This window comes from Pempheris klunzingeri, chromosome 15 (assembly GCF_042242105.1).
Source record: "Pempheris klunzingeri isolate RE-2024b chromosome 15, fPemKlu1.hap1, whole genome shotgun sequence".
Lineage (NCBI taxonomy): Eukaryota > Metazoa > Chordata > Actinopteri > Acropomatiformes > Pempheridae > Pempheris > Pempheris klunzingeri.
Genome location: NC_092026.1, coordinates 13,015,347 through 13,037,696, shown reverse-complemented (window position 1 = coordinate 13,037,696; position 22,350 = coordinate 13,015,347). Strand labels below are relative to the sequence as shown.

Here is a 22,350-nt window from a genome sequence, read left to right as displayed (position 1 = left end):
GGGATTATATAAGAATTAGTATCAATCTTATCTTATTATATCTTGTCTTATCTTCGATATAAAGATGAGAATAGTTGAATACTTTTTTAACCATTGATAAGTCGGTTGAATAAGACAGTACAGATATAGGCTGGGTGAGGGTAAAAATGGATCATATCTATCATTCTCTCTCACTATCACAATGGTTAATTTAAATGCCGCCATTCATTAATTTAATTACTCCATGGCCGAATGGGCACGACCCATCTCAGGTGCCCTCAGCGTTTCTTATTATAGCGTGTGGGGGGTCTTGTGGATTCAGCTCATCTGTTGTATTTGCTCAGTAGCTCACAGAGACCTCTCGGCCCCGACGCAATCTCACCTCATTAACATTTTAGGTGACGAGTCTGTCACAGCCTTAATTAACAATTCATGAGCGCGGCTTATAGCTATATTAACATTTTACAACCAATAAATCAGCTTTTCCAATCTGCTGTGTGTATCTGCACGTACAGGCCCATGTGTGTCTGCACGTGTGAAAGACTTGGGGAAGATTTTGTGTGTGTGTGTGCCTGTGTGGGTGGGTGCGTTATTTGTGTACATCCACAACAGGCAACTGTATCTCTTTGTCTCCATGTCATCTGTCTCTGGCCATGACATTCGTTTGAACTTTCTGTTAAATCTTATGCTCTGGTTATGACAGTGAAGGGAATCATACCCACTATTCTTTTTTTCCTCTGCAAGAGAAGAAAACCTTATCCAGAGGAGCTCATTCACACTGTTATTCAAATTAATAACCTAAAAAGATAAATCTGACAAAGCGCCCACAAAGGCAAGTGTCACCAAAAATGGTAAGGTCGACTAATTAGGGAGCTATTTTCGATCAGTCGGCTATTACGAAGAGACAGTAATACAAGTCGGTCTCTGCCAAGACTTTTTCTGCAGGAAGCAAAATGAACGAGAAGGGAGAGGAGAGACTCAGAGACACGGAGGATACATCTGAAATAATAGAGGAAGACAACCTGGTAGAGTCAATTCTCTGAGGTATCATCATATCTACTTCTCTTAGACCTACTGTAACACGACATTCAGAAACCCTTTGAGAGTGCAACAGCGTGCAGTGAAACCGAGGAGGCTTCATCACGCTATAAAATGTGAGCATGCGTGTGTTCATTTAGTGTAGTTTGTATCGAAAAGGGACAAATAATAAAGCATCTTCAAATCAGTGAGATGAAAATCACTGAAGCTGGTTAACTTGTTAATATGGAGAAAAAGAGGAGAACAGAGGAATTCTCAACACAGTGTGAACACTGCCTGATGCCACCTCAATTCTGATGGTTGCTTCCCATGATCAGTCTTCTAAACCTCTGCTAGGCGTGCCAAAATGACTCCATCCCCAAATGTGGTCATTCTAAATGTACTACAAATATATGTGATCGTGACATTGGTTCTCTGAAATCTACACAAGGACCATTCATGTTACCCCAGATCATGTTGTATGGATCTCCAAGTAACCATCAGCACGTTTCTCCAACAGGATACAGTCTATCTGATGATGTCTGAAGCACAGCAAAGCTAACACTTGCGACCTTGGTAACCATGACAACGGGGCATCACTCCTTATCTGGAGGGCGAAAGCCATCTTGAACAATCAGACACCTAAACTGTGCTCTAAAGACAGAGACTCTGCATCCCCAACTTTAGGTTTCACGGTTGGCCTTAATGGGACCCCTTGACCCGAGCGTGACCTTTAGAAGCTCCTGTTAGGCTAAATAATCATCAATCATAAATCTGTAGATTATCAATTCAGCCCAGCGTATCAAAATCAGAACATTTTTGAATTCATCTCAGCTCTAAAAGGTCTCACAATGACTGAATAAAGTAGGATATGTGATCAAAACACCATGTCTCGTTCTCTCTGTTTCACTGTGTGGAGCTAAAGGAGAGAAAGGTGAAATTGAAGTTACAACCCCACTGCAGCGCCTTTAGGCAGACCCTTGACCCCACTTTGAAAAATACTTGTGTAGGGAGCGTGTGCAGGCCTTGGCTCTCCCACTGAGGCACCCAGTGTAAGTGCAGCACTATCACAGTGTAATGCATGCGGTGCATAGCTGTACCTTGCCAAATGAAAGCGATCGCTGCAGCACTTCTCACTCTCCCTGAGTGACACAAAAGCCCAGCGTAGTTTTTTTTTTTTTTTTAAAATAAGTTTAAAAGGGCATGCTCAAGCCACGGTACCCATAAAACCAACAGTGCACCTAAATGGAAAGGAAGATCTGGCTGAATTTTATTTTATCCACATGACATGAAGCAGCGTAATGGCTCTGCAGCACAGCACAAAACTGGTCCTTTCAAAGAAAAACCTGCTTTGTGTTGCCTCGGAAGCAGCCTTGAATGCTCCCCAATGTGCACCTGCACATTTATTACTTAACCTAGAGATCAAGGTCACTGCTTCAGTGGGAATTTAAAGGAATTCAAAAGCAGTCATGGTGATGGGTGGCCTTGCAAAATGCATGTCTCAATGACAAATACATTGTATGCTGCAAAGGATCCACCCAGTTTCAATGCAGGCTATTCCAATTCCAATCAGTCCTCCAACTTCTGCAAAGTCGAAAAATAAGAAATCGATCTGAGAGAGGTGAAACGAGGAAATGTCCCTTGGATTTATGGCTGAAATCATGGTGTGTGTGTGTGTGTTTTTTAACAGAAAGATATGGCTGGGTATTTTCCTTCCGCCATGACTCATCTTACTTGTTGTTCCGCACGAATATCAGGGCATATATGAAGTTAGTGATGATTTTTATCCAATACATGCGTGAGGTGTGAGCCTTGACAACCTAATCACGGTAAATAAGTACAGTGAGTAAAGAGCGAGGGCTTTAATCCAGCTGCAATTGGAGCAGTGAAAACAGAATGTGTATAACCGAAGACAGAAACACGGTTGAGTGCGGTTGCTGATTTCGTCTGAGAGACAACACGATTCCAATAACATTTAGAGCAATAAACAAGGGGTGCTGAATTCTGAGGGCATAACACAGATAATTGACATGAGCACAACACGGCAAGGTGATGCAGAAATGTGACTGGAGAAATTTGGGCGCTCAGTAATGAAATGTCCTTTTCTCTCTAGACCACTTTTGAAAAGGAATTGCCATGACTACAAGAAGGAGTTTTGCTTTTGTTTTTTGCTGCTGCTGTGCTGCCCTCTTCTGGTGACTAAACAAACAGTCAGAATCTGTCACAAACACACTCATAATACCCAATTATCAATGAAAAGCCTTCAGTAAATGTTGAGGTTTGCTGAATGTGTAATGTGGGTTAAAATAGGTTAGCATTATGTGTAAATATAAGAAAGTGAGAGTAAATGAACAAAAGGAAATCAATCAATTTGTCAATAATCTCATTAAAGGATTAAGGCATGGAGTGGATTAATGACATTAAAAGTTTGCATGATGCTTGTGTTGGTTCAAAAAAGAACTTGAAAATCAAACCCATGCAGACATCATTCACTTACATAACCTTCTCCAGCAGCTTTCACATGGCTGACCCGGTGGATGCTGCCTGATGAAATAGTGCAGTCTTATTTTGGGAAGGGCTATCTCTGGTCTAACAGAATTTCAGAAAAAGAGTTTGTTCAGTGGTAAAAGGTTATTTTGTGAGAGGGACAGAGTGTCATTTATATACATGTATGTGTTCACACGTGTGTTCAGCTTCCTCACATAATTCCTTACAGCATCCGTCTGAATCATTACACCATATCCAGGACTTGAATTCTCACCCCATCTTTATTTAGCTCTCAGTCTCCCTCGGTTATTCCTCTCCTTTTATCACCGCCTCTGTTTTTCTTCCCCCCCAGTTTTGTGTTCCCTGACAGCATCAGATCGGCATCAGCAGCAGATCAGGAAAAAACTCACACAGTGTTACTCCCAACAGCAACCTGGGAAACAGGGGAAGCTGCTCTAGGCCATCTCGCAAAAATAAGTTTCACAGTACCACTGTGTGCTTGGAAACTCTCCTTCTCACACAGTCACATGGCGCTAAAGCACTGACAATGAATTCCTGCCTCAAGTGCTGTGAATTGAAGCTCTTGTGTAACTAATGTGCTACTTTTTGTCTTCCCTCCACGTTAAGATAGAACTCTTAAATTGCACAGTTTGGCTTGAAAAATAGAATTTGCACAGTAAGTTGCTGCAGGAAAGAAGAGACTGCACCCCCCCCCCATATCCCCGTTCACCAACAGGGAAGACAGAATGCAAATTACTACTGTTATCCCAGGCCATGAATATCATCAATACCACCACTACACACACCTCTTTCAACACCTTCAAAAGACATCATCCTGTTATGTTCATCAGTGAGGTGTGAATTATTGACTGTTGGCAGACAAAGAAGCAATCAACTTCATCCCAATCCAGGGCTCTACATTTTAATTGATGGTTTAAAGTTTTCTAAAACGTGCATAACTTAATTAAAGGAAAACATGACCACAAACAGAAACACCTCTTGGCCTGTAAATGTTGGGGGAAGTTTTTCTCTCTCTCATCTGACTATTTGGGAGGAGTGTATTGGCCCTAAACGTCACTCCAAGGGAGCTGCAGTGAGTGTGGACTTCCCCAAACTTGACTTATTGGAGTTGGATCAGTCGCTGGGGCAATGTGACTGTGGTGTCTAGGAACAGCACGCATGATAATAACAGACTAGCCCTCTTTTTCTGTTTTAGGAATATTTATTTTAAGGCATCTGCTAAGTATGAACTGCAGGAATGGGGAGATGGACTGGCGGTGGACAGTTTTCACACTGTTGTTGAACTTTCAGCTCACTTACGGGTCTCCCTCCTCTTACGACTTGTTCCATGGGTCTGCATACAATGGAGTGGTGCACAGACACAGAAATAGGTAAGTAACGGGGTTTTATATATGTGTGGCGAACCTATATGACCTTTCTGCTTTTACTGAAAGCTTAACAACCAGTTGAACAGCGGCATTTCCTTAAACCCACTTTTCCAAAAGGTGGAAGCTGTGCGCTTTTCTTGAGCGCTTGCCAATAAAAATGCGATGACGCCCAAACTTCTCATTGATCGGAATGACCTCAGATCGGCGATTTAGCCTCTTATGGTCATATGCAGCCTGTTAATATTCTCCGCACTTTTTATCAGCTTGTGACTAAATTTGGCTCAGCTTTGCCAGTGTCGTCAAAGGTGATAAGATCCTGATAAACGCTGGAATGTGAGTGATTACTCCAATCTCTCATCTGCCAGAGACCATTAGGCAACTCGTGCCTGATAAACTAAAATAGACTAGCAGAGGAAATCCCACTGAAACGAAACTTTCTGTGAAAGCCCAGTTAAGCATAATCGTCTAATTGTGATGTTTTCATTATCCAAATCTCTAAAGACTAACCCCATTGCTTCTGAACAGTATTCTCTTGCAATATTTCTTACTGTTCTTGGTGCATACATGTATATCCCGAAGCTCTTGTTTATTCCCGTCTCTATCCCCAGGAACTGGTGTGCCTATGTGGTGCGCAAGAACGTGAGCTGCGCCGTGCAGGGGAGTGTGGAGAGCTTCCAGGAGCCCATAGTGGGCCCCTGCCCAGCCTACCAGCCCGACTGCCAGCCGCAAGTGACGTGAGCATCCGGGGAGCGAGGGGAAGGGGTTAAGGGTGCATGATTAGATGTATGAGATGGACTGGAGCCCTGATAGAAAATACTTCTCCAAGAGAGACCTCCAGGCAGAAAATATTCACACCATTCGGCAGAACCAAAAGCATGTCTAGCAATTTAAAAAGCCCACTGAACAGACTAATGAGGACAAGAACTAACTCCTTAATGCTTGAGGGCAATAAAATGGTTACCTGGATTGGCCCTCCAAATTGTGAATTGGTATTAACAGCCAGTGATCCAGTGATCACCTGTGGACACACCTCACTTTGGGAAAGTGCATAATCATTTAATCTAATTAGCTTCCCAGATACATATGATGACACTTGCCTCATATTATACCATCCTAAAAAAAAAAACAGCCAAATTATACTAATAGACTGTGAACAATGTCTAAAATTTAGTGACTCTCTTAACATGCTTGTGGTGTTCGGGGTCAACCTTGAGGTTATTAGACCTAGCAACAGATGAAAATCATCATACACCACGGATAAATAACCTTTGTATAACAGATTTGGGTACATAGGTATCTAAGTGGGCAATAGGAGACTGCTGACCTTCCAAGATGATTAATGTAACAGCCAGAATTTAGTTAGATATTGGCCTTTATTTTCAGTATTTATTTATATTCAGGCCAGAGTTCACTTTTGCTTTTTACCACTTTGCTAACTTTGTGTTTCTTTGGCTCCATGCATTCATTTTTCATTAAGTCAAATTATTTACACCCCCAGAACAGCTCGACATATCTTTTTTATAACACTGCACAACAGTTTCACCTAGTGCTCACATATGTGTTATCATACAGAAGCATTTACAGATGGTCCACAGCTGTTGATTTGTCATTGGTACATATATGGTCCTCAATATAACATAACTTGATGTATTGTTGAGTCATCATAATTATGTTATGATGACGCTTGTTATCACTTCATTTGGAAACTGTACTGAAAAGGAACCTCATCCAAGTTGAATTCAGATGCTGCTTTCACTTTCTGGCTGAATCAATGTTCAGGCAGATAAACAGTTGTGAGCAGCGCATAAGATTTTTGATCATCAGTTAAAAATGCTTTAAAAATGTGATATCCAAATCTTTAAAGATGCAGTACAAATTTGTGTATATTTTAAGATGTGCCTGCTGTAGAACACACTATATCCTAATCTAATTTCTATTTGGTAATCAATAATGTGCATGAAATACATAATTTGGTTTAAGGTTGTGTGAGTACACAAAACTTTTAAGACAAACAAAGCAATCTGATCCCCTTGTGAGTGACTGGTTGTTGTAAACGGGAGGATCTACAACAGTAAATGTTGAGTAACAGTTGTCATTAATTCTGTACTGGAAGATGTTTGTTTGCAATTGAATATATTGCTGTCTGAATCATGGTCATGCTATCTGTGGTTTTGCTTTGTGATCCACTTACACAAACACAAGCGCAAGAGCCACTGTGTTGTGGAAAAGTTCCCTGGAAACGGATCATTTTTCAGTCACAGCAGCACATTTCCACATTTCTGTGTAAAGCAAGATCTGGCATTGAGAATAGACACCTTGGGTTTTTCCATTTCTAAGATATGACATGGTGCGTTGGCTTCACATAATCTGGTGTTAAAATGAGATTTGGAAATGAGAGAGTTTACATAGTTGATTAAAGCCATAATGTTGAGCATTGTTGTCCCACAGGTTCTCAGTTTCCATTCTTCTATTTGTCAAGTTAGAGCAGTGTTATCAATGAGGGTGGCAGTTAGGAAATGTGCAAAGATGATTGTTTCAGTCATCAACTTTCCAGATGTTCTGCGTGACGTGACCTCTGCCTTCAGGGATGTGATGTCATCTATTGTTTCTGAAACTGTTTCCCTTGGACACAAAGCTGAAATTCTCATGTAATGGTGAACAGTAGAGAAGCTCAAAGATGTCCGAAAGTGATTTTAGTGATTGCAGGAGTCAACAAAATATGTTTTCACAAAAGACACAAACAACACAACACAAACTTGCACATGGTGTAATAGAGCTGAGTTGTTCCAAATTTGCTGTTCATGTTCGCTTGAGGTTTTTAAAAAACATCTCGATTACGCTGCTCTTTTTTTTACAGATACCAAAATCGTTTTCGACCCACATACAAGATTGCTTACAAGACAGTCACAGAGTTGGAGTGGAGATGCTGTCCTGGTCACCAAGGTCCGGACTGTAAAGATTTAAAACCACCTCCAGACCGACAGACGGTTCAGGGAATACAGCCTTACCTCCCACCAAATCCTGGATATACAACCAGACACACACAAAGTAAGACATCATTTTCTGTTCTACTTTAGTTGTTTTTGCTGATTTATGCTAAATATCTGTTCATGTATGTAAATAGTACTAAATACCAGTAAATCAAGCTTTCTTAGTAGCTTTCTGCTTAAAGAGGAGATAATGATTTGTTTGTAGTTGTCATTAAAACCAGTTACCGTATTCTCTGATCACAGGGCCAGAGCGGAGAGAGACAGGGCATCATGAGACGAGGCACGCAGGGACAGATAAGGTGCATCTTCTGGAAGATGAAGTGAAGCGCCTGTCTCAGACAGTCTTGGATCTCCAGTCCGCTTTGACAGGGTTAACTGCCAACCTTCGCACAGATCTGCAGGAGGACACAAAGAAGATGCTGGTGACACTTCTCAACAACATGCGTCCGCCGGACAGTGCTACAGCTGCAGGCACAGAGGAAAGCCCAGCAGTCCTGGATGGTCACCAGGCTACCAGAGGTGGGAGTGGTGGAGACAAGGCTATAGAAAAAATAGTGGGCCGGTTGGATGATATCAACAATGCACTGAAAAGCAAGGATGAAGCTTTGGAAGATTTAAGAGGAACCGTGACAAATCATGAGGGACAGATCCGTGTCCTGATGGATGCCTCTCAATCTCAGGCTCCTGCCATAGCAGAGTTTGACGTTATACAGACCTACATTGATGGAAAATTTGAAAAGCTGAAGAAGGAGCTGGACCAAAGTGTGGAGGAACAGATGACCAAGCTACAAGGCTCCTGCAATGACAAGATCCAAACCATGCAGAAGACCTGCGAAGACAAGAGTGACCAAGGTTTGGTCAGCCTGACCAAGCTGGTGGATACCAAGGAGGCTGATTTGAGAAAGGAGATGCGTGCACTACGGCTGGACATGGCTGCTGCAGATGGACCCATACGAACACAAAGGCAGACAGATCCATCCAAAGGGGAAGAAGATCATGGCGACCACAAAGACCTGTGGCGTGAGATTGATCGTGTTGCAGAGGCTCACCGCATCCTGAATGTCCGCATTGACAACGAGCTTGCTCTCCTATCTGCACCTCCAGAAGACAATGATTTTGGCCTACTGATTGAAGAGCTGGAGGCACGTATTAATATCACAGAGCAAAATGCAGAGACTCACTGTTTCTACATAGAAGAGAAGCTGACCCGTACAATTGCTGACGAAGTCACAGCACTTAGGCAGCTTCTGGATGAGCGTTTAAACACCATGGAGGACCAATTTACAAACATGCTGGTGGAAATGAGCAACAGCTCCTTCCCTGGGATGTTTAGCAACTCCATGGATGCCATCCAGGCACAAGTCAACAACAATAAGTACCTCCTCCAAGGTTTGGATGACAAGGTCAATGCTGTCGGAGAGTTGTGCTCTGCAGGATGTTCAGGCTCAGGAGTGACTGTAGGTGCAGCGAGTTCATCATCCATTCCTAAAGGTCTAGAAAGCATTTTGAAGGACCTGAGTCGGTATAGGAATGACTTGGACGCCATTCACACAGATGTCAGCGTCCACACAGACAAGCTTAGGCAACTGGAAGACTTTGTTAAAGGATTGTCAGTCGGAAATGAGAGACGGGCTCAGACAATGGAGGACTTCCAGAAGGGACTGATCAATCTCCAAGATAATGTGCTTGGTCTGGCTGGCGCCGTTACTGGTTTTAGTGACTCCTTAAGCAAACACAACCAGGATATGCACAGAATAAACTCAACTTGCTGCCATGCAGGGCAGAGTGGCACTGGGAGTCAAGCACGGGACAACTGGGCATCAGTGGTTGCAGTGCCCAGTGGCAGGGCCGACAACACCAGGCAGCAGGTGGAGGAGCTGAAGAACAGGCTTGATACTCTCAGTAAACAGGTGTCATCTGAATTGAGTCAGTGTAAACAGAACACACAGGGTGTTTCTGATGGATTTTCTGTTGTGGATGGACGTGTAACCAGACTTGAAAAGGTGTGTGGAAGGTTAGATGGGGTTTCTGCCAATATCAAAGAGCTGAAGGATGGACTGGAGAGACATGTTGGTGGTCTGCGGGACTGCGTGCACAGGATGAACGTCACCAGCGGAAAACACGGCACAGATATCTTTGCACTGCAGAATTCCCTGCAGAAGTTCCAGACACAGCTGTCTGCGATGGCCAAACATGTTTTGAGAGACGTCGCTGCCAAAGAGCCAGGTGAGTTGGTTGGTTTGGTGATGGTCTGATGGCATCATTGCCCATGTGTGGATATGTCCTAAGAAGGAAATGACAGGAATTATTAAGGGCCTCCTTATGGCTTTCAATGGGGTGTTGATGGTGGTTTCTAACCGAGTGCTGGATGTAGCTTCATATTGAATCCCATTTAACTCTCAGCAAAAAGGCAAATAAGCAAATTTTTCTGAAACGTCAAACCTTTCAAAGATATATTGTACAACAGTAATGAGACAGAGGTCATGGCACAATTTCACTGCCTAAAAATCCACGGATTCCCACATTACTGCAGTCAGCCAAAAATACTGACTAAACACACTCCTTAGCAGCTTCCTCTCTAACCTCCAACATATGAGTTTATCAAGTGTGATTAACATCTGTGTAAACACAAACTTTTCCTGACGATAATCCCCCATATAATGCATTCTGCCTGCTTGGTTTACATGGAGGCTTGGAGAGAAGGATCATATCCCATGAAGTGCCACAGGGTATTTCCCGGAGTGCGAGGACAAGAGTTCACTGGGCCTCCCTTGATCGCCTTGAGTATGTCATTCAATATGTCCCAGCACTGAGGCAGAGGCCCACATTGGAAACTTCCTGTGACTTAGATTCATGTTGTCCTAAGAATTCCCCAGATTTTATACAAGGAATAGGATAGGTTAATAGAATCTTTAAAGGTTATTACATGCCAATCTCTGCCCCTCCAACTACTCTGATGATTTACTCTCACTGTTTTGTGTCTCAGTGCTCCTTTATGTAAATGTAAGAACACCCAAGCAGACTTTTCCATTTTTCCCACTCCCTTTATGAGCATGTTGAGGTCCTCCTCATCACACCATGACATAGCTTTTTTACCCATACCACAAAACTGCAGACCTCGGTATCTGTTCCCGGTCTCTCAGTATGCACACACACACACACTGCTCATAGACAATACACCTCCCTCCCTCTATTTCTCCCTACACATGTACACATACCAACCTCCAGAGATTCCCGTAGAGTGACCTCAGCCTAATGTGTGGAGTCTGGTCTTCATTAAGGGCCCTGACTCACTGCTGGAGCCAGTCTTGATGGAGCAGGGAGAAGCAGGACTCCACACCCAGGACCAGATGCTTCGACTACCCTCAGCTGTGATGTCATGACTGGGGCCCCATCACTGGTGCCTCCCTTTCTTAAACCATGATCCAAAACAATGGTATGATAGGGATCTGGGAGATTAACGCTTGTGGTGTAGCTAGATGAAGAGTGTGAAAGCATTTTGGATTCCGTTTCACTCTTTGCCAAATATGGCCTGTTATTTCCAAACTTTGATATGTGATTTCATTACTGAACACATGACATTACACTGTACCTCTGCCCAGCATTATATCAGACAAAAGTGCTGCAGGATTGTGAAACATGTTTGTCAGGGCTCCTACTTAATGACTATTAGCTGTTTACTGGTTCAAGCATTTATTGATCTGAGTGAGCACAATTAAAGGGAAAGTTTGACATTTTGGGAAATTTGATTATTTGCTTTCTTACTGAGACTTAGCTGAGAAGATTGATACCATTTACATTTCTTTATTCTATGTGTGATGCCAGTGGCAGCTAACTTATCTTAGCATGAAGGATGGAAACAGACGTAGACAGCTAGCCTGACTAATTGGCTCACAAAATATGCCTTCCAGCACCTCTAATCAAGAAAATAGCTGGTTTTATTTTGATGCTTGTCTAATCTGTATAAGAATGACGTGAGAAAAAATGTCAAGATGGGGTGGGGGTTATGAGACACAGAGACTACCTTTAGTTTGTCATATATTTATGGGATGTATGTATGGATGCATAGATGTATGAGCTACACCTTTTTAACTAGTGAGGTTAAGAGGTGTTTGCAGGTGGATCTGGTTACCTTTGGAGCGAGCCACGGCAGCCGTGTCCTCCTGCTTACAGTCTTTGTGCTAAGCTAAGTTAGCGGGCTGCTGGTGGTAGCTTCATATTTACTGTACAAATATGAGATGGGTTTCAGTCTGACCATCTAACTGAATGAACCTGTTTTCCAAAATGTTGATCTTTTCCTTTAAGGACAACTATGATGATATTCTCCCACTTTGTGCTCATAGGCTTATAGTGAATCCCACGAGAGAGGGAGTCGGACTGTGTGGCCGGGGTAGCACAAAGATTTAGTGCTTTCCTCAAGCTCAGGAACGAGAGAAATACTCTTAATAGAGATAAACGTTTCCATGTAAAATCCCAGCTCTGTGGGTGTGGTGATGTTGGTGGTTGAGAGCCTACTGAAAAATTTCCTCTCTGTTTGAGCTCATATTCTCCACTCGGTCATATGAAAACCCTAAGGAGGCTGCGAACAGATGAGGTGTTGTAATAACATAACTGAAAGATTAACTGGAATAGCGTTGCCCTCACCCAGTGTGACTCCTGAATAGAATTGTGTGACTTCAGTTGCAAAATGTTGGCAGTGCTTTGCCCACAGCAGCTGCAGCAGCAGAGATCTGCCTCTACAGATTGTGTGTTTGTTTCTGGCTGTTTTCTTTCCGATAGGGAGTTGAGGCTGTGCAGCAATAACTCTGTTGCGTCATTTAAAATTAGAGCACCCACGTATGAAAGTTATTTTAAAATTAAGCGAGAGGCTTTATGTCTTAAGGGGTGCAAAGTGTTATTGGGAAATGAAGAGATATGGAAAATGCTTGTTTTCAAAGAGCTTGAGCATGCTGTTCCTCATTCATATGGTGACTAATCAACCTTCTTGTTCTGAATTTTCTCATTCGATTCTCAAGCTGTTTTTTCTTTCTACTCCTCCTTATTTTGGAGGTGATCCCAGTCCAGCTCAAATCACTTCCCTGTCGTTACTTTCCCTCTCTCTTATCTCTGAATTGCTCTCTCCTTCTGTCCCAGTTTTTTTCTTCCAATTTGTCCTTCCAAGAATGCCAGAGGACTTCTTTTTCTCCTCTCCCTCCACCCTGTCCTGTAAGTATCTATCGACACGCGAGGCCTTCAGAGAAAAAAAGAAAAGCAGTTGCATTAAGGATAAAATGAAGGCTTTGATTTTATGGATCAATGCTTTGCAATTGATCATTCTGACTTTATATTGGAGAGACAGGCCATAAGATTAACTGTCTGCCATGATGAAGGAAAACAAAAAAAAAAAAAACAAGATATCAAAGGCTTTTTGAAGTCAAAGGTTGGCTGTTGCGAAAGAATGGAAAATTGTATTCGACACCACCACAGACACACACTGTATATAGTTAGTCAGCACCAGAACTTTGAAGGGGTGCTTTGACTGCAGCAGCTTCCCCAGAGAGATTTCTGAAGCTGCGAGGTGAGGTGTTTCCATCCCTGAACTGGGAGCCCATCTGGAAGTCTTCAGAGGAGAATGGACCCAGATATACAATTGGAGTCCCTGAGGTATGCCATGCAGTGCAGAACTTGAACCTCATCAGTTATATCACTGGAGGAAAATGGGGCGGAGGATGAAATGTTGTCCATGTGCATAGCCAGAAAAGCATAAAGAAAAACGGACGTCAGAGTGTGAGTGATGTATTATTGTATGTGCGTGTGACCACCACACCCTGCTCTGTGAACCTTGACACCATTTTCCATCGCGCGATCAGCTTGTCTGCTCCAATACTCCTTGACGCTTACAGACACTTGTGAACACTCACACACTGTCACCCGAATATGTGGAAGTGACTAAAGCATCCCTCCCCCTGCAATGTCTCAATCTGCATGTAAGCAGTAACATCTGGTTTTGGTGATGCTCATGGTGTGCGCCTTTCTGTTTGTCGACTTTGCGGTTGCCCCCTTAGTGAGACACAGGCTGAGAGCTCATGGGAAATATGCACTCAGGCAACCGGCGTCCTGAAGGAGGCATAGGGAGGAAATGAAGGAGAGATTTCTGATTATCTCAGTGCAACATGATTGCTGGGTTTAATTTGTTTTTAATTATACATGTGGTTTCTGAGTGGCTTGTGGCATCATTGGCAGTAAGAAGGAGGAATTTTGTTGATGGTTGATAATGTTTTATTTGATAAGAACAGAGTGGCTGATCACTTTCATAACCTAGAGTAACAGGCAGACTCTAATGTAATACAAAGGCTTTCAGGTAGATTGATCACCCTTCCCTCAGTGCAAGACTGAATGTACGGCTGAATTAACTTTTAATTCATTGTAATATTATTTGCTGTGGCAGAAATTAGAGCCATTATAATTATTATTTTAGTTTCAGGGTGCTAAAAAGTAATTTAGTGGTGCACTGTGGATTTGAGCGTGAATGGTCATAATTGGCCTTGGAAAAAGTAACTTGACAAAATGATCTCAAATTAAGCTCCACTGACTATCTTTGTTCCAGAGCTTTCAGCTGAATTTTGTGGTCATCATCAGCAGATGAAGGTAGAGGAAACAACATTAGTTGCAAGGCAAACTCACGGTTAAAAGCTCCAGAAAAAGCTAGATTTTGGACCCTGATTTTAGATCATTTTGCCAAAGTTTCCTGCGGAGTTGCTTGTAATAAAACACAGTTATGTTTACGTTGAGTGTTTCTCACTAAAATGTATGTAACATTGTGCCTGGGGTCAACTAAGCATAGCCAAATTTTGGCCATAATGAAATCTGCGTTATTTACAGTCAGCAGTATTCTTCATCTTTACCTTTTGCCGACACAAACTTACATACTAAACCACGCTGTTGGTCATGTTGACATTGCCATTGTGAGCACGGTGCCACGTTAGCATTTAGCTCAGATTACTGCTGTGTCCAGCCTCACAAAGCTACTAGCAAGGCTGTAGAATTAGTCTTGTTGTAAATAGAGTATTTTGCTGGTTTAGGCAAAACACTGACGAGGCATCAGCTGGTCGGCTATCAGCTGTTTTGTTCATGCTTCAGCATGTATGGCCTATTGTTGCCACAGCTGAGTATCTACCAGCAGACCAGGAACATCCAATCAGAGCCATAGAGATGTACACAGTGGCCTTTATAACATGACACCTCTTAATTTCACACTGCCTATACCTTCATATCAGCGCTGTTTGCTGCTGCAGCACTTTTCACCACCGCAACCTCTTAATGTACTGAAGCTTTTGATATTGATGGCTTTGTTAAGAATTAACATCCATGTGAGTTCGCAGTTATCTCAAAATTCTGTATATAACAGATGAGTGTTTCCCAATCAATCCTGGTCCTACAGGACCACTGCTCTGCCTGTTTTAGATGTCTCCATGCTCCAAGAGACCTGATTCAAACAATCAATTTGCTGTCAAGCTCTGCAGAAGCCTGATATTGACTCATTCATTTGAATCAATGGGTGTGCTGAAGCGGGGAAACATCTAAAACATGGGAATGGGAAACACTGTACTAGATCATATATAGATCATACATCATGTGTTTATTCTCCCTGCGGAATCATTGTTGTTTGTATTCTTTGAGAGCTTCCTCACTTAGATTTGACCTTTTTTGCCCATGTGTATAATCATTTGAAATAAGGGGTAATTTCCTTGATGTACAGTAAGTGTCTTTGGCTGAATGGCTTGTTACATTTATTCCATTTACGCCCACAAGGCTTAGATGAGACAACAGGCACAGATACACGAAGCATCAAACATGCCATTTAACGTACATAGACACCCCTTCCGCAAATCTTAAATGCAACATGACATGATCTGTCTGACTGGTTTAGGGAAGGGGCTGACACAAAGCAGGTACTGTAATTATTTTTGTTATTCGTCCCCAGAACGCTCACAGCATTTCTACGCTCAGCTCAGAGGCCCAGCTGATGTCTGTGCCCTCAGGGGCTCTGGCAAGCAGCCAGCTGGTCTCCATTCAGGTGGTTCTCGTTGACTAAAACTCACACCAACCACCTGCTTTGTTTTTATGAAGGGTAATAATGGTACCAGTCAAAAAAAAAAAGCTCAGAGGTGCTGTGAAAGCCAGGTCTAATTTGGCCTGTCATCAGAATATATGTCGTTAAAGGAGAATTCACTAGAGAAGGCAGGGACATGGTCTGCGTGTGAGAGAGGAAGTGGGATTTATAAATAAAAAAGTAAATTGAAGGCTTATGGAAAAGCATTTTCTATAACTTTCAAATTAATTTGTTGTGACCAGAAGGTTTTTATACTTGATGATAACACGTATCATTGGGTTAGAAAATAAACTGATATATTTACCACTGTCTTTTTCTTTTTCTTTCTAAGGAATGACCTTAAGACCAGAGAAGCCTGCTCTTTCGCCAGATTCGCCTCAGACCACAGCCAGAATCAAACAAATCCACATCCCTCTGATCATCCCACCACCGCCGTCCAGCCCCAGGCAGCCGTACAATCCCAGCCAACCAGTGCATCCCAACACGCACACGATCAAGATAAGCTCACCAAGCCAGCCGATCAGCCCACGGCAACCAGGCCACCCCTCTCCCCCCCTGGTCCCCATAAGGCCAGTGGTGGAGACGGGTGAGGCAGGACCCCCGGGGTACATCCGCAGGGTGACTGTCCGGAGAGGGTCTGAGGACTCGTCCAGCATGCCCGTCAAAGGATTTGCTGGAGCACCAGGTGAGAAGTGCTGTGTTATCTATACAGAGATAAAACATAGATAATTACATATATATAAATCTTTTCCAACACCAAAAACCTCAATCATCAAGTCTCATTTTAGTTTCCCTCAAGACCACACAGATTTAGGGAGGAAAATCTGATTTGACAATGCTTTAAGTTATAGAGAAAACACAAGTGAAATACATAGTTTTGGTACCTAATGGTGCGTTCAAGGGGAGATGTACACGGAATAATGGAGTAACACATTTGTGGACGTAGACATAAAATGCAATGTAAGTACTTTTTAAATGACCAAATACATAGTTACAGGACACTGACCAGAGACCAACAGGCTTAGTTTGCATAACACGTGAAAAGGAGCCAAAAGTACTGAGTAAAATATTCACTCAGTAAATAAATAGTACTATTCTTTATAGAAACCACAGTGAAGTTTGTTTGTGAGTCAAAGTCAGTCATCTCTGTCTGCAATCTGACCAAAATGACAGCAAAAAAACAGCTGTTCTTGCTTGTTCTCAAACATCTGTTTTAATTGTCAGATAAATCCTTCATTGGGTCCCAAAGCAGTTCAACTGCTCCCCAGCATTTATTCATGATCATTTAAAAAACATAAGCATAACTATTTTTAAAGTCACAGCCACAGAGACACATACACATCTTCCTATGCTTAGCCTAATGTTGTGTTCAACAGCAACAGCATTAATGTACATTATAGTCATAGTAAAGCATACTCTGTATTTGAAAACAATGTCATTTCCCAAAGTAATTTTTGTATGTGTATCAGTTATTAAACAAATGATACCATAACTAATTTCATTGCAGCATCAATACCTGTTTACTTATTTTTCATGACTTGTTACCCAGTAATAACATTATTGCACCATGTAAATATCAAGTGGGTACTCAATAACTCATTAAAAAAGAAAAGAATCTTAGTTTTCTGAGTATTCTGAGTATTTGCCTCAGTGTGTCCAGTAACTATTTTATTGATATCCCAAATATGCTAAATAAGGCTCCAGGTTTGAACCCGTTGGTCGTTTCAGTTCTCCCTGTGCTTGTGTGGTGTAGATAATGAATGAAAACCAAATAAATTCAATTTGCCGGCTGTAATCTAAAGCGCTACCCCAGATGCTAATGCACAGTTTACTTCTAATGTGTATGAATGAAACTGAAATTTGTCATCACCTCCATGATGAGGAGGAAATTTTATGACACGGTATCATAAGTCTGGCATTATGGAGCGCTTGGCCGAGCCAGCATTACCACATGTGTGACATAATATGCAGTACGTATGTCCTCCCTGTCAACAGTGCGGTCAGTTCATAGTCACATTGGTTATAGTCATTTAAACTATCCAGCAGTGACAACATCTGGAACTGAGCCTATTCTGTTGATACATGGAAAACCCATAAGGTTTGATTCTCCGTGTATTTTGTGTTTTTTCTCACCCATGCATAGGAATGTTGTACTTAAAAAGGCTTTACATGGAGGCCAACACAGAGGCAGATCTGGACTGAATCAACTTTACCACACATAGGATGTTTAGGGGAAATATCAAACAAAACAAAGGCTTTGTTTTCACCTCCACATGGCAAGTTCTTGGGAGCAAAGGAAGAGAAAATTGTTTAGAAACATGTCCTTTAAATCCATTCGGTACCTTCCACGTGTGAATCAAAATGAACATTCAAGCAAATCTGCAGGCTTTGGCATACAGTGGCAAAGTTTCCTTCAGGTTTTTAATTACTCATCATCCCTGAAGGTTACGTTTTTCACATCATCTTTTCCTTACAGGGCTGTGAGTTCTTGCGATTGGTTTGTTTTATTTCTGCTTTATGGTTGTTTGTTTTATTTTGAACTCCATCTGCACAAATGCCTCCAGGTTTAAATGAATTTTAAAGCCCTGAGGAAACTTCAAATAACTGAATATGCGTATAGATCTTATTGTCCTAAAAAAACCAACAAAAAACAGCTAAATCCAAATCAAATAATTTTAAAAAGCACTTGTAAAACCAAAATTATGCAGTGTAGATTATAACCTGTTTTATTTATACCTTCTCTGGGAAACTGCCCCACAGTGTTTTGCCATAATGTTCAGATGGGAAACCAAACAGACTGTGCCTGGCAAGAGCATTCGCTAACCCTTGTCCTCAGATGATGGTAAAACATGATGTGTTTGTCATCTGGTTCTTTTGCAGGCTATCCTCCTCTGCAGCCTGCTTCTTTCAAGCCTCAATCAACCAGCCACCGAGGTATTGTAGCAGTTCATTATCAAGTTACATGGCATGCATCTGCAGGCTCTGTCATTCTGCTACATAAGTGTAGAAATTTGGAAAAGCTGTGAATAATTTGTAGCCCAAGAGCGTGAGGGAGTGGGAACTGGATGTGTTTAGTTTAAGGAGGTGTGGGCGGACTGTGGAAGGATTTTAGCTCGTCTGCAGGCACTTATCACAAAGTTTTACCCTGTAAAACATTTGGTGATGATTACGAAAATGGTATTACCTAAGTAGATATCGGCTACATTCACTGAAACAAAGATCTGGTTTTTCTTTTTAGCTAATTAGTGACACTAAAGTACACAAATGCTTAACAAATTAATTCTGTGTGTGTTCATTTTAAACATACAACTAGAAACTCATGAATGAAACATCTGCTTCATTCTGTTTTCATCTGTGTCAACTCTTCAGCTTCCAGCTGTGACTGTAGGCATACACAATCAATACACAATTAACACTGTATTTTTTTGCATCTTGTAGCTCCCTTAGCAGCAAAGGTGCCCTGGAACCTGTTTCATCAAACTCCAGTTGAATCACCAGGTAAAATCCATTATGAAACCATTTCTCATCTCTTAGTATCATCAAATCATCAGCTCAAATATGCGGATTTGTGTAGAAATTATAAATTTTTTTGGTCACATAAAAAAGCGAGAAATGTACAGAATACATATGCATGCTTTTCGTTCCAGTGTCAGTCGACAACAGTGCCTTTGTAGAGTCCTTCTCCTTCTCTGCTGGCCTCACACAGCAGCTCTTCTTTGGAGACTTTGGCGCCATTCGCTTCAACAGAGTTCTAGTCAATGATGGTGGACACTACAACCCTCACACAGGTACAACAACAACAAAGATTTGATATTTGTTCCAGTGTCACTATGTTACTGTACATGTACTCTTAGGTACGATTTATTTCATGTCAGTCATACAAAACATCGAAGTTAGCACTATGTATCCAGTATGTAATTCTATTGCTTTCAGTTTCTTGTTCCACAAATGTGTCTTCGCTAATGCAGACATTAGTTAGTTAGTCAGCGGCAATGAGCCTGTTAACTTTCACCCAGCTTGAATTCAATTCATTTCTTTGCCTCTAGTAGTTCCCCAAGCTCAACTTGGATCAGTTCTTTTGTGGAATGGTTTCATTTACTGTACAGCCGATTCTATCATATCATGTAAAGAGAATTTAAAGCTGCTCAAGACAATATTTTTATGCAAACAATGGGTCAAATGTTTACTGTGAAAGGGGTCGCTCATAGTAACAGAATTATCACCCATCTTCGCAGTTCCTCTCAGCTCTATGGGGCGCTTAGCATCTTTCAGCTCACTATTTTGGTTTTACGGCCTACAGGTTTCACTGTCACACAGACAAAGTTAGCAAGCAACTGGTGAACATAATGGAGCATTTAACAACTAAAATGTTCCTTAGAACTAAAAGGAGGGTGAATATTTGAGTTGCCAGGTGGCCAGAGACTTAAAATGAATCAATTGGGTTTCAGTGTGGTGTTTACAGTTTGTTGTGCTGCCCCCACATGGTAAAAAAAACAAAACAGATTGTGATCATTTCACAATGACCTTCTAAGCTAAAATTATTATTATACATTACAAAATTACACATCACTTAACTGGTGCCTGTCATGAAATGTGTCATTCATATCTGAAAATTAGTTCATGTATGGAAAAGGCCATAAGTTTTGTCATCAACATGATGTGAATGTGAATGAGCCTGGATTTTTGGAGATTTGAGCTAAGGGACATGTCACCCAGACAGCAGCTTCAGATGGATTTTAGTTCAGGCTGTGCTGAAACTCTGGAAGATATCCACTTCTCTAATGTGAAGCCTCATAAAAGCTTTAGATAAACTTTTGAATGAATGTTTTTTAGGGAATTAGGGCTTTGGATCTTGTACCCCATCTCTTACACTGGAGGGGCATTGGCAAGTGATCTCTGAATGGCCGATATGAACAGGAGGAATGATTACATAAAGAAAAAACCTGTTTCAGTGTTCATATGGGACCATTGATTTAAGGAAGACTTGAAAAATTGCGAATCTATCCTATTTAACCTGATAGTTATTCATGTAGGCTATGAAGAGCAGGACAGAGGATTAATTAGCATTAGTAAACATATGACTCTATCCACCAAACTACTTCACAATACACAGCTTACCCACATTTCTCCTTTTCTCATCTCTACAGGGGTCTTCACTGTGCCCCACGATGGCCGATACCTCGTTTCTGGACTGCTGACTGCAAAGCAGGGTGACCGTGTTCAGGCCGTCCTGTCCGTGTCTAATCGCAGCGTCCAGAGGCTGCAGAGCTCAGCGGGGCCTGTGGCCGGTCAACACGGGGGCTCAGCCGACGGTAACTGCGGCTGCGGGGGCTCAGTGTCCTTCAGCCTCATCCTGCCCCTGAGGAAAGGAGACCGCGTGGGGCTGGTGAAGACCGGAGGCCAGCTGGCCACCACAGAGGCCAGGGAGATCCTCTCCACCTTCAGCGCCATCTTCCTGTACACACCAAAGGCCAAAAGATAGCTCAGAGCTCAGCTGGGTGGTAACAAGGACTAGTTTGTTCCCAGTTGGACTAGAGGAAATGTTGAAGAAGCCATAGCCAAATCACTGATTTGCTGTGATGCAGCTGATTTACCACATAGTGCCACTGTGTGAAGGTCCTCAGTTATAAATTCAGTTAAAAAGTCATTACATTACAATTTGTAAGCCATTTGCCAAATATACCTAAATACAAGAAACAGAATTTGTTTCTAATATATTTGATTATCAAGCTGCCTTTTTGTACCTATTGTGAATGCCTTGTGTATATAAGTGTTTATAAATTAAAAACAATCAAATGTAATTATTTTAACAAAACCATGTCAGAGACTCGACATACAGTATGATTAACATATGAGCAGAATATGATATTGTTGATCAGGCCGTAAACCAACATAAATCACCTGTTTGAGGAAGAGCTCTCTTCATCTTCCTGTGCAATCTCCACTGTAGCAGGAGAGAACGGTTAATAAACATACAAGAGATTGCAACACTACAAGCTTTTATTAATGTTACAGACTTGGCTGGCTTCGGAGGAAACTGCACTGAGAAAGACTGGGTTAGAGGGCAAAAACCTCATTTGGGTCATTACGTAAAGAGGGTGTGGATGAAAAATAAATTTCCCCTCTCTTCACTCCTGAGACGAAGAAAATATTCCACCAGCAAACTGTAAGAAGCAGGGTGCATTTAGCCTCCGGTTCAGCCTGTTAACCTTTAAAAAAAAAAAGAGAGAGAAGAGAAATACTGATCTCTGTTAACAGTTAATCGATCCACTGAATTACTGTTTTTATACATCTTTCATGTTTGTGTTGTTTAATAAAACAAACTGAAACATACTTACCAAAGCGATTTAAACTGCAATAACCTCATTCATGTATTGTTACTTAAAAAATAAGCAAA

General features: G+C 41.8%; 1 protein-coding gene across 1 annotated transcript; it reads left to right on the top strand.

Annotated features, from left to right (window-relative positions):
• The first annotated feature begins 4,698 nt into the window (after window positions 1–4,698).
• Window positions 4,699–22,286, top strand: emilin2a (elastin microfibril interfacer 2a). Its single transcript, XM_070845671.1, has 9 exons — window positions 4,699–4,874; window positions 5,480–5,605; window positions 7,729–7,919; window positions 8,105–10,087; window positions 16,285–16,638; window positions 18,834–18,887; window positions 19,392–19,451; window positions 19,601–19,741; window positions 21,101–22,286. The coding sequence occupies exons 1-9, from the start codon at window positions 4,729–4,731 to the stop codon at window positions 21,433–21,435; spliced, it is 3,390 nt and encodes a 1,129-aa protein (XP_070701772.1). The 5' UTR covers window positions 4,699–4,728; the 3' UTR covers window positions 21,436–22,286.
• Window positions 22,287–22,350: the final 64 nt, after the last annotated feature.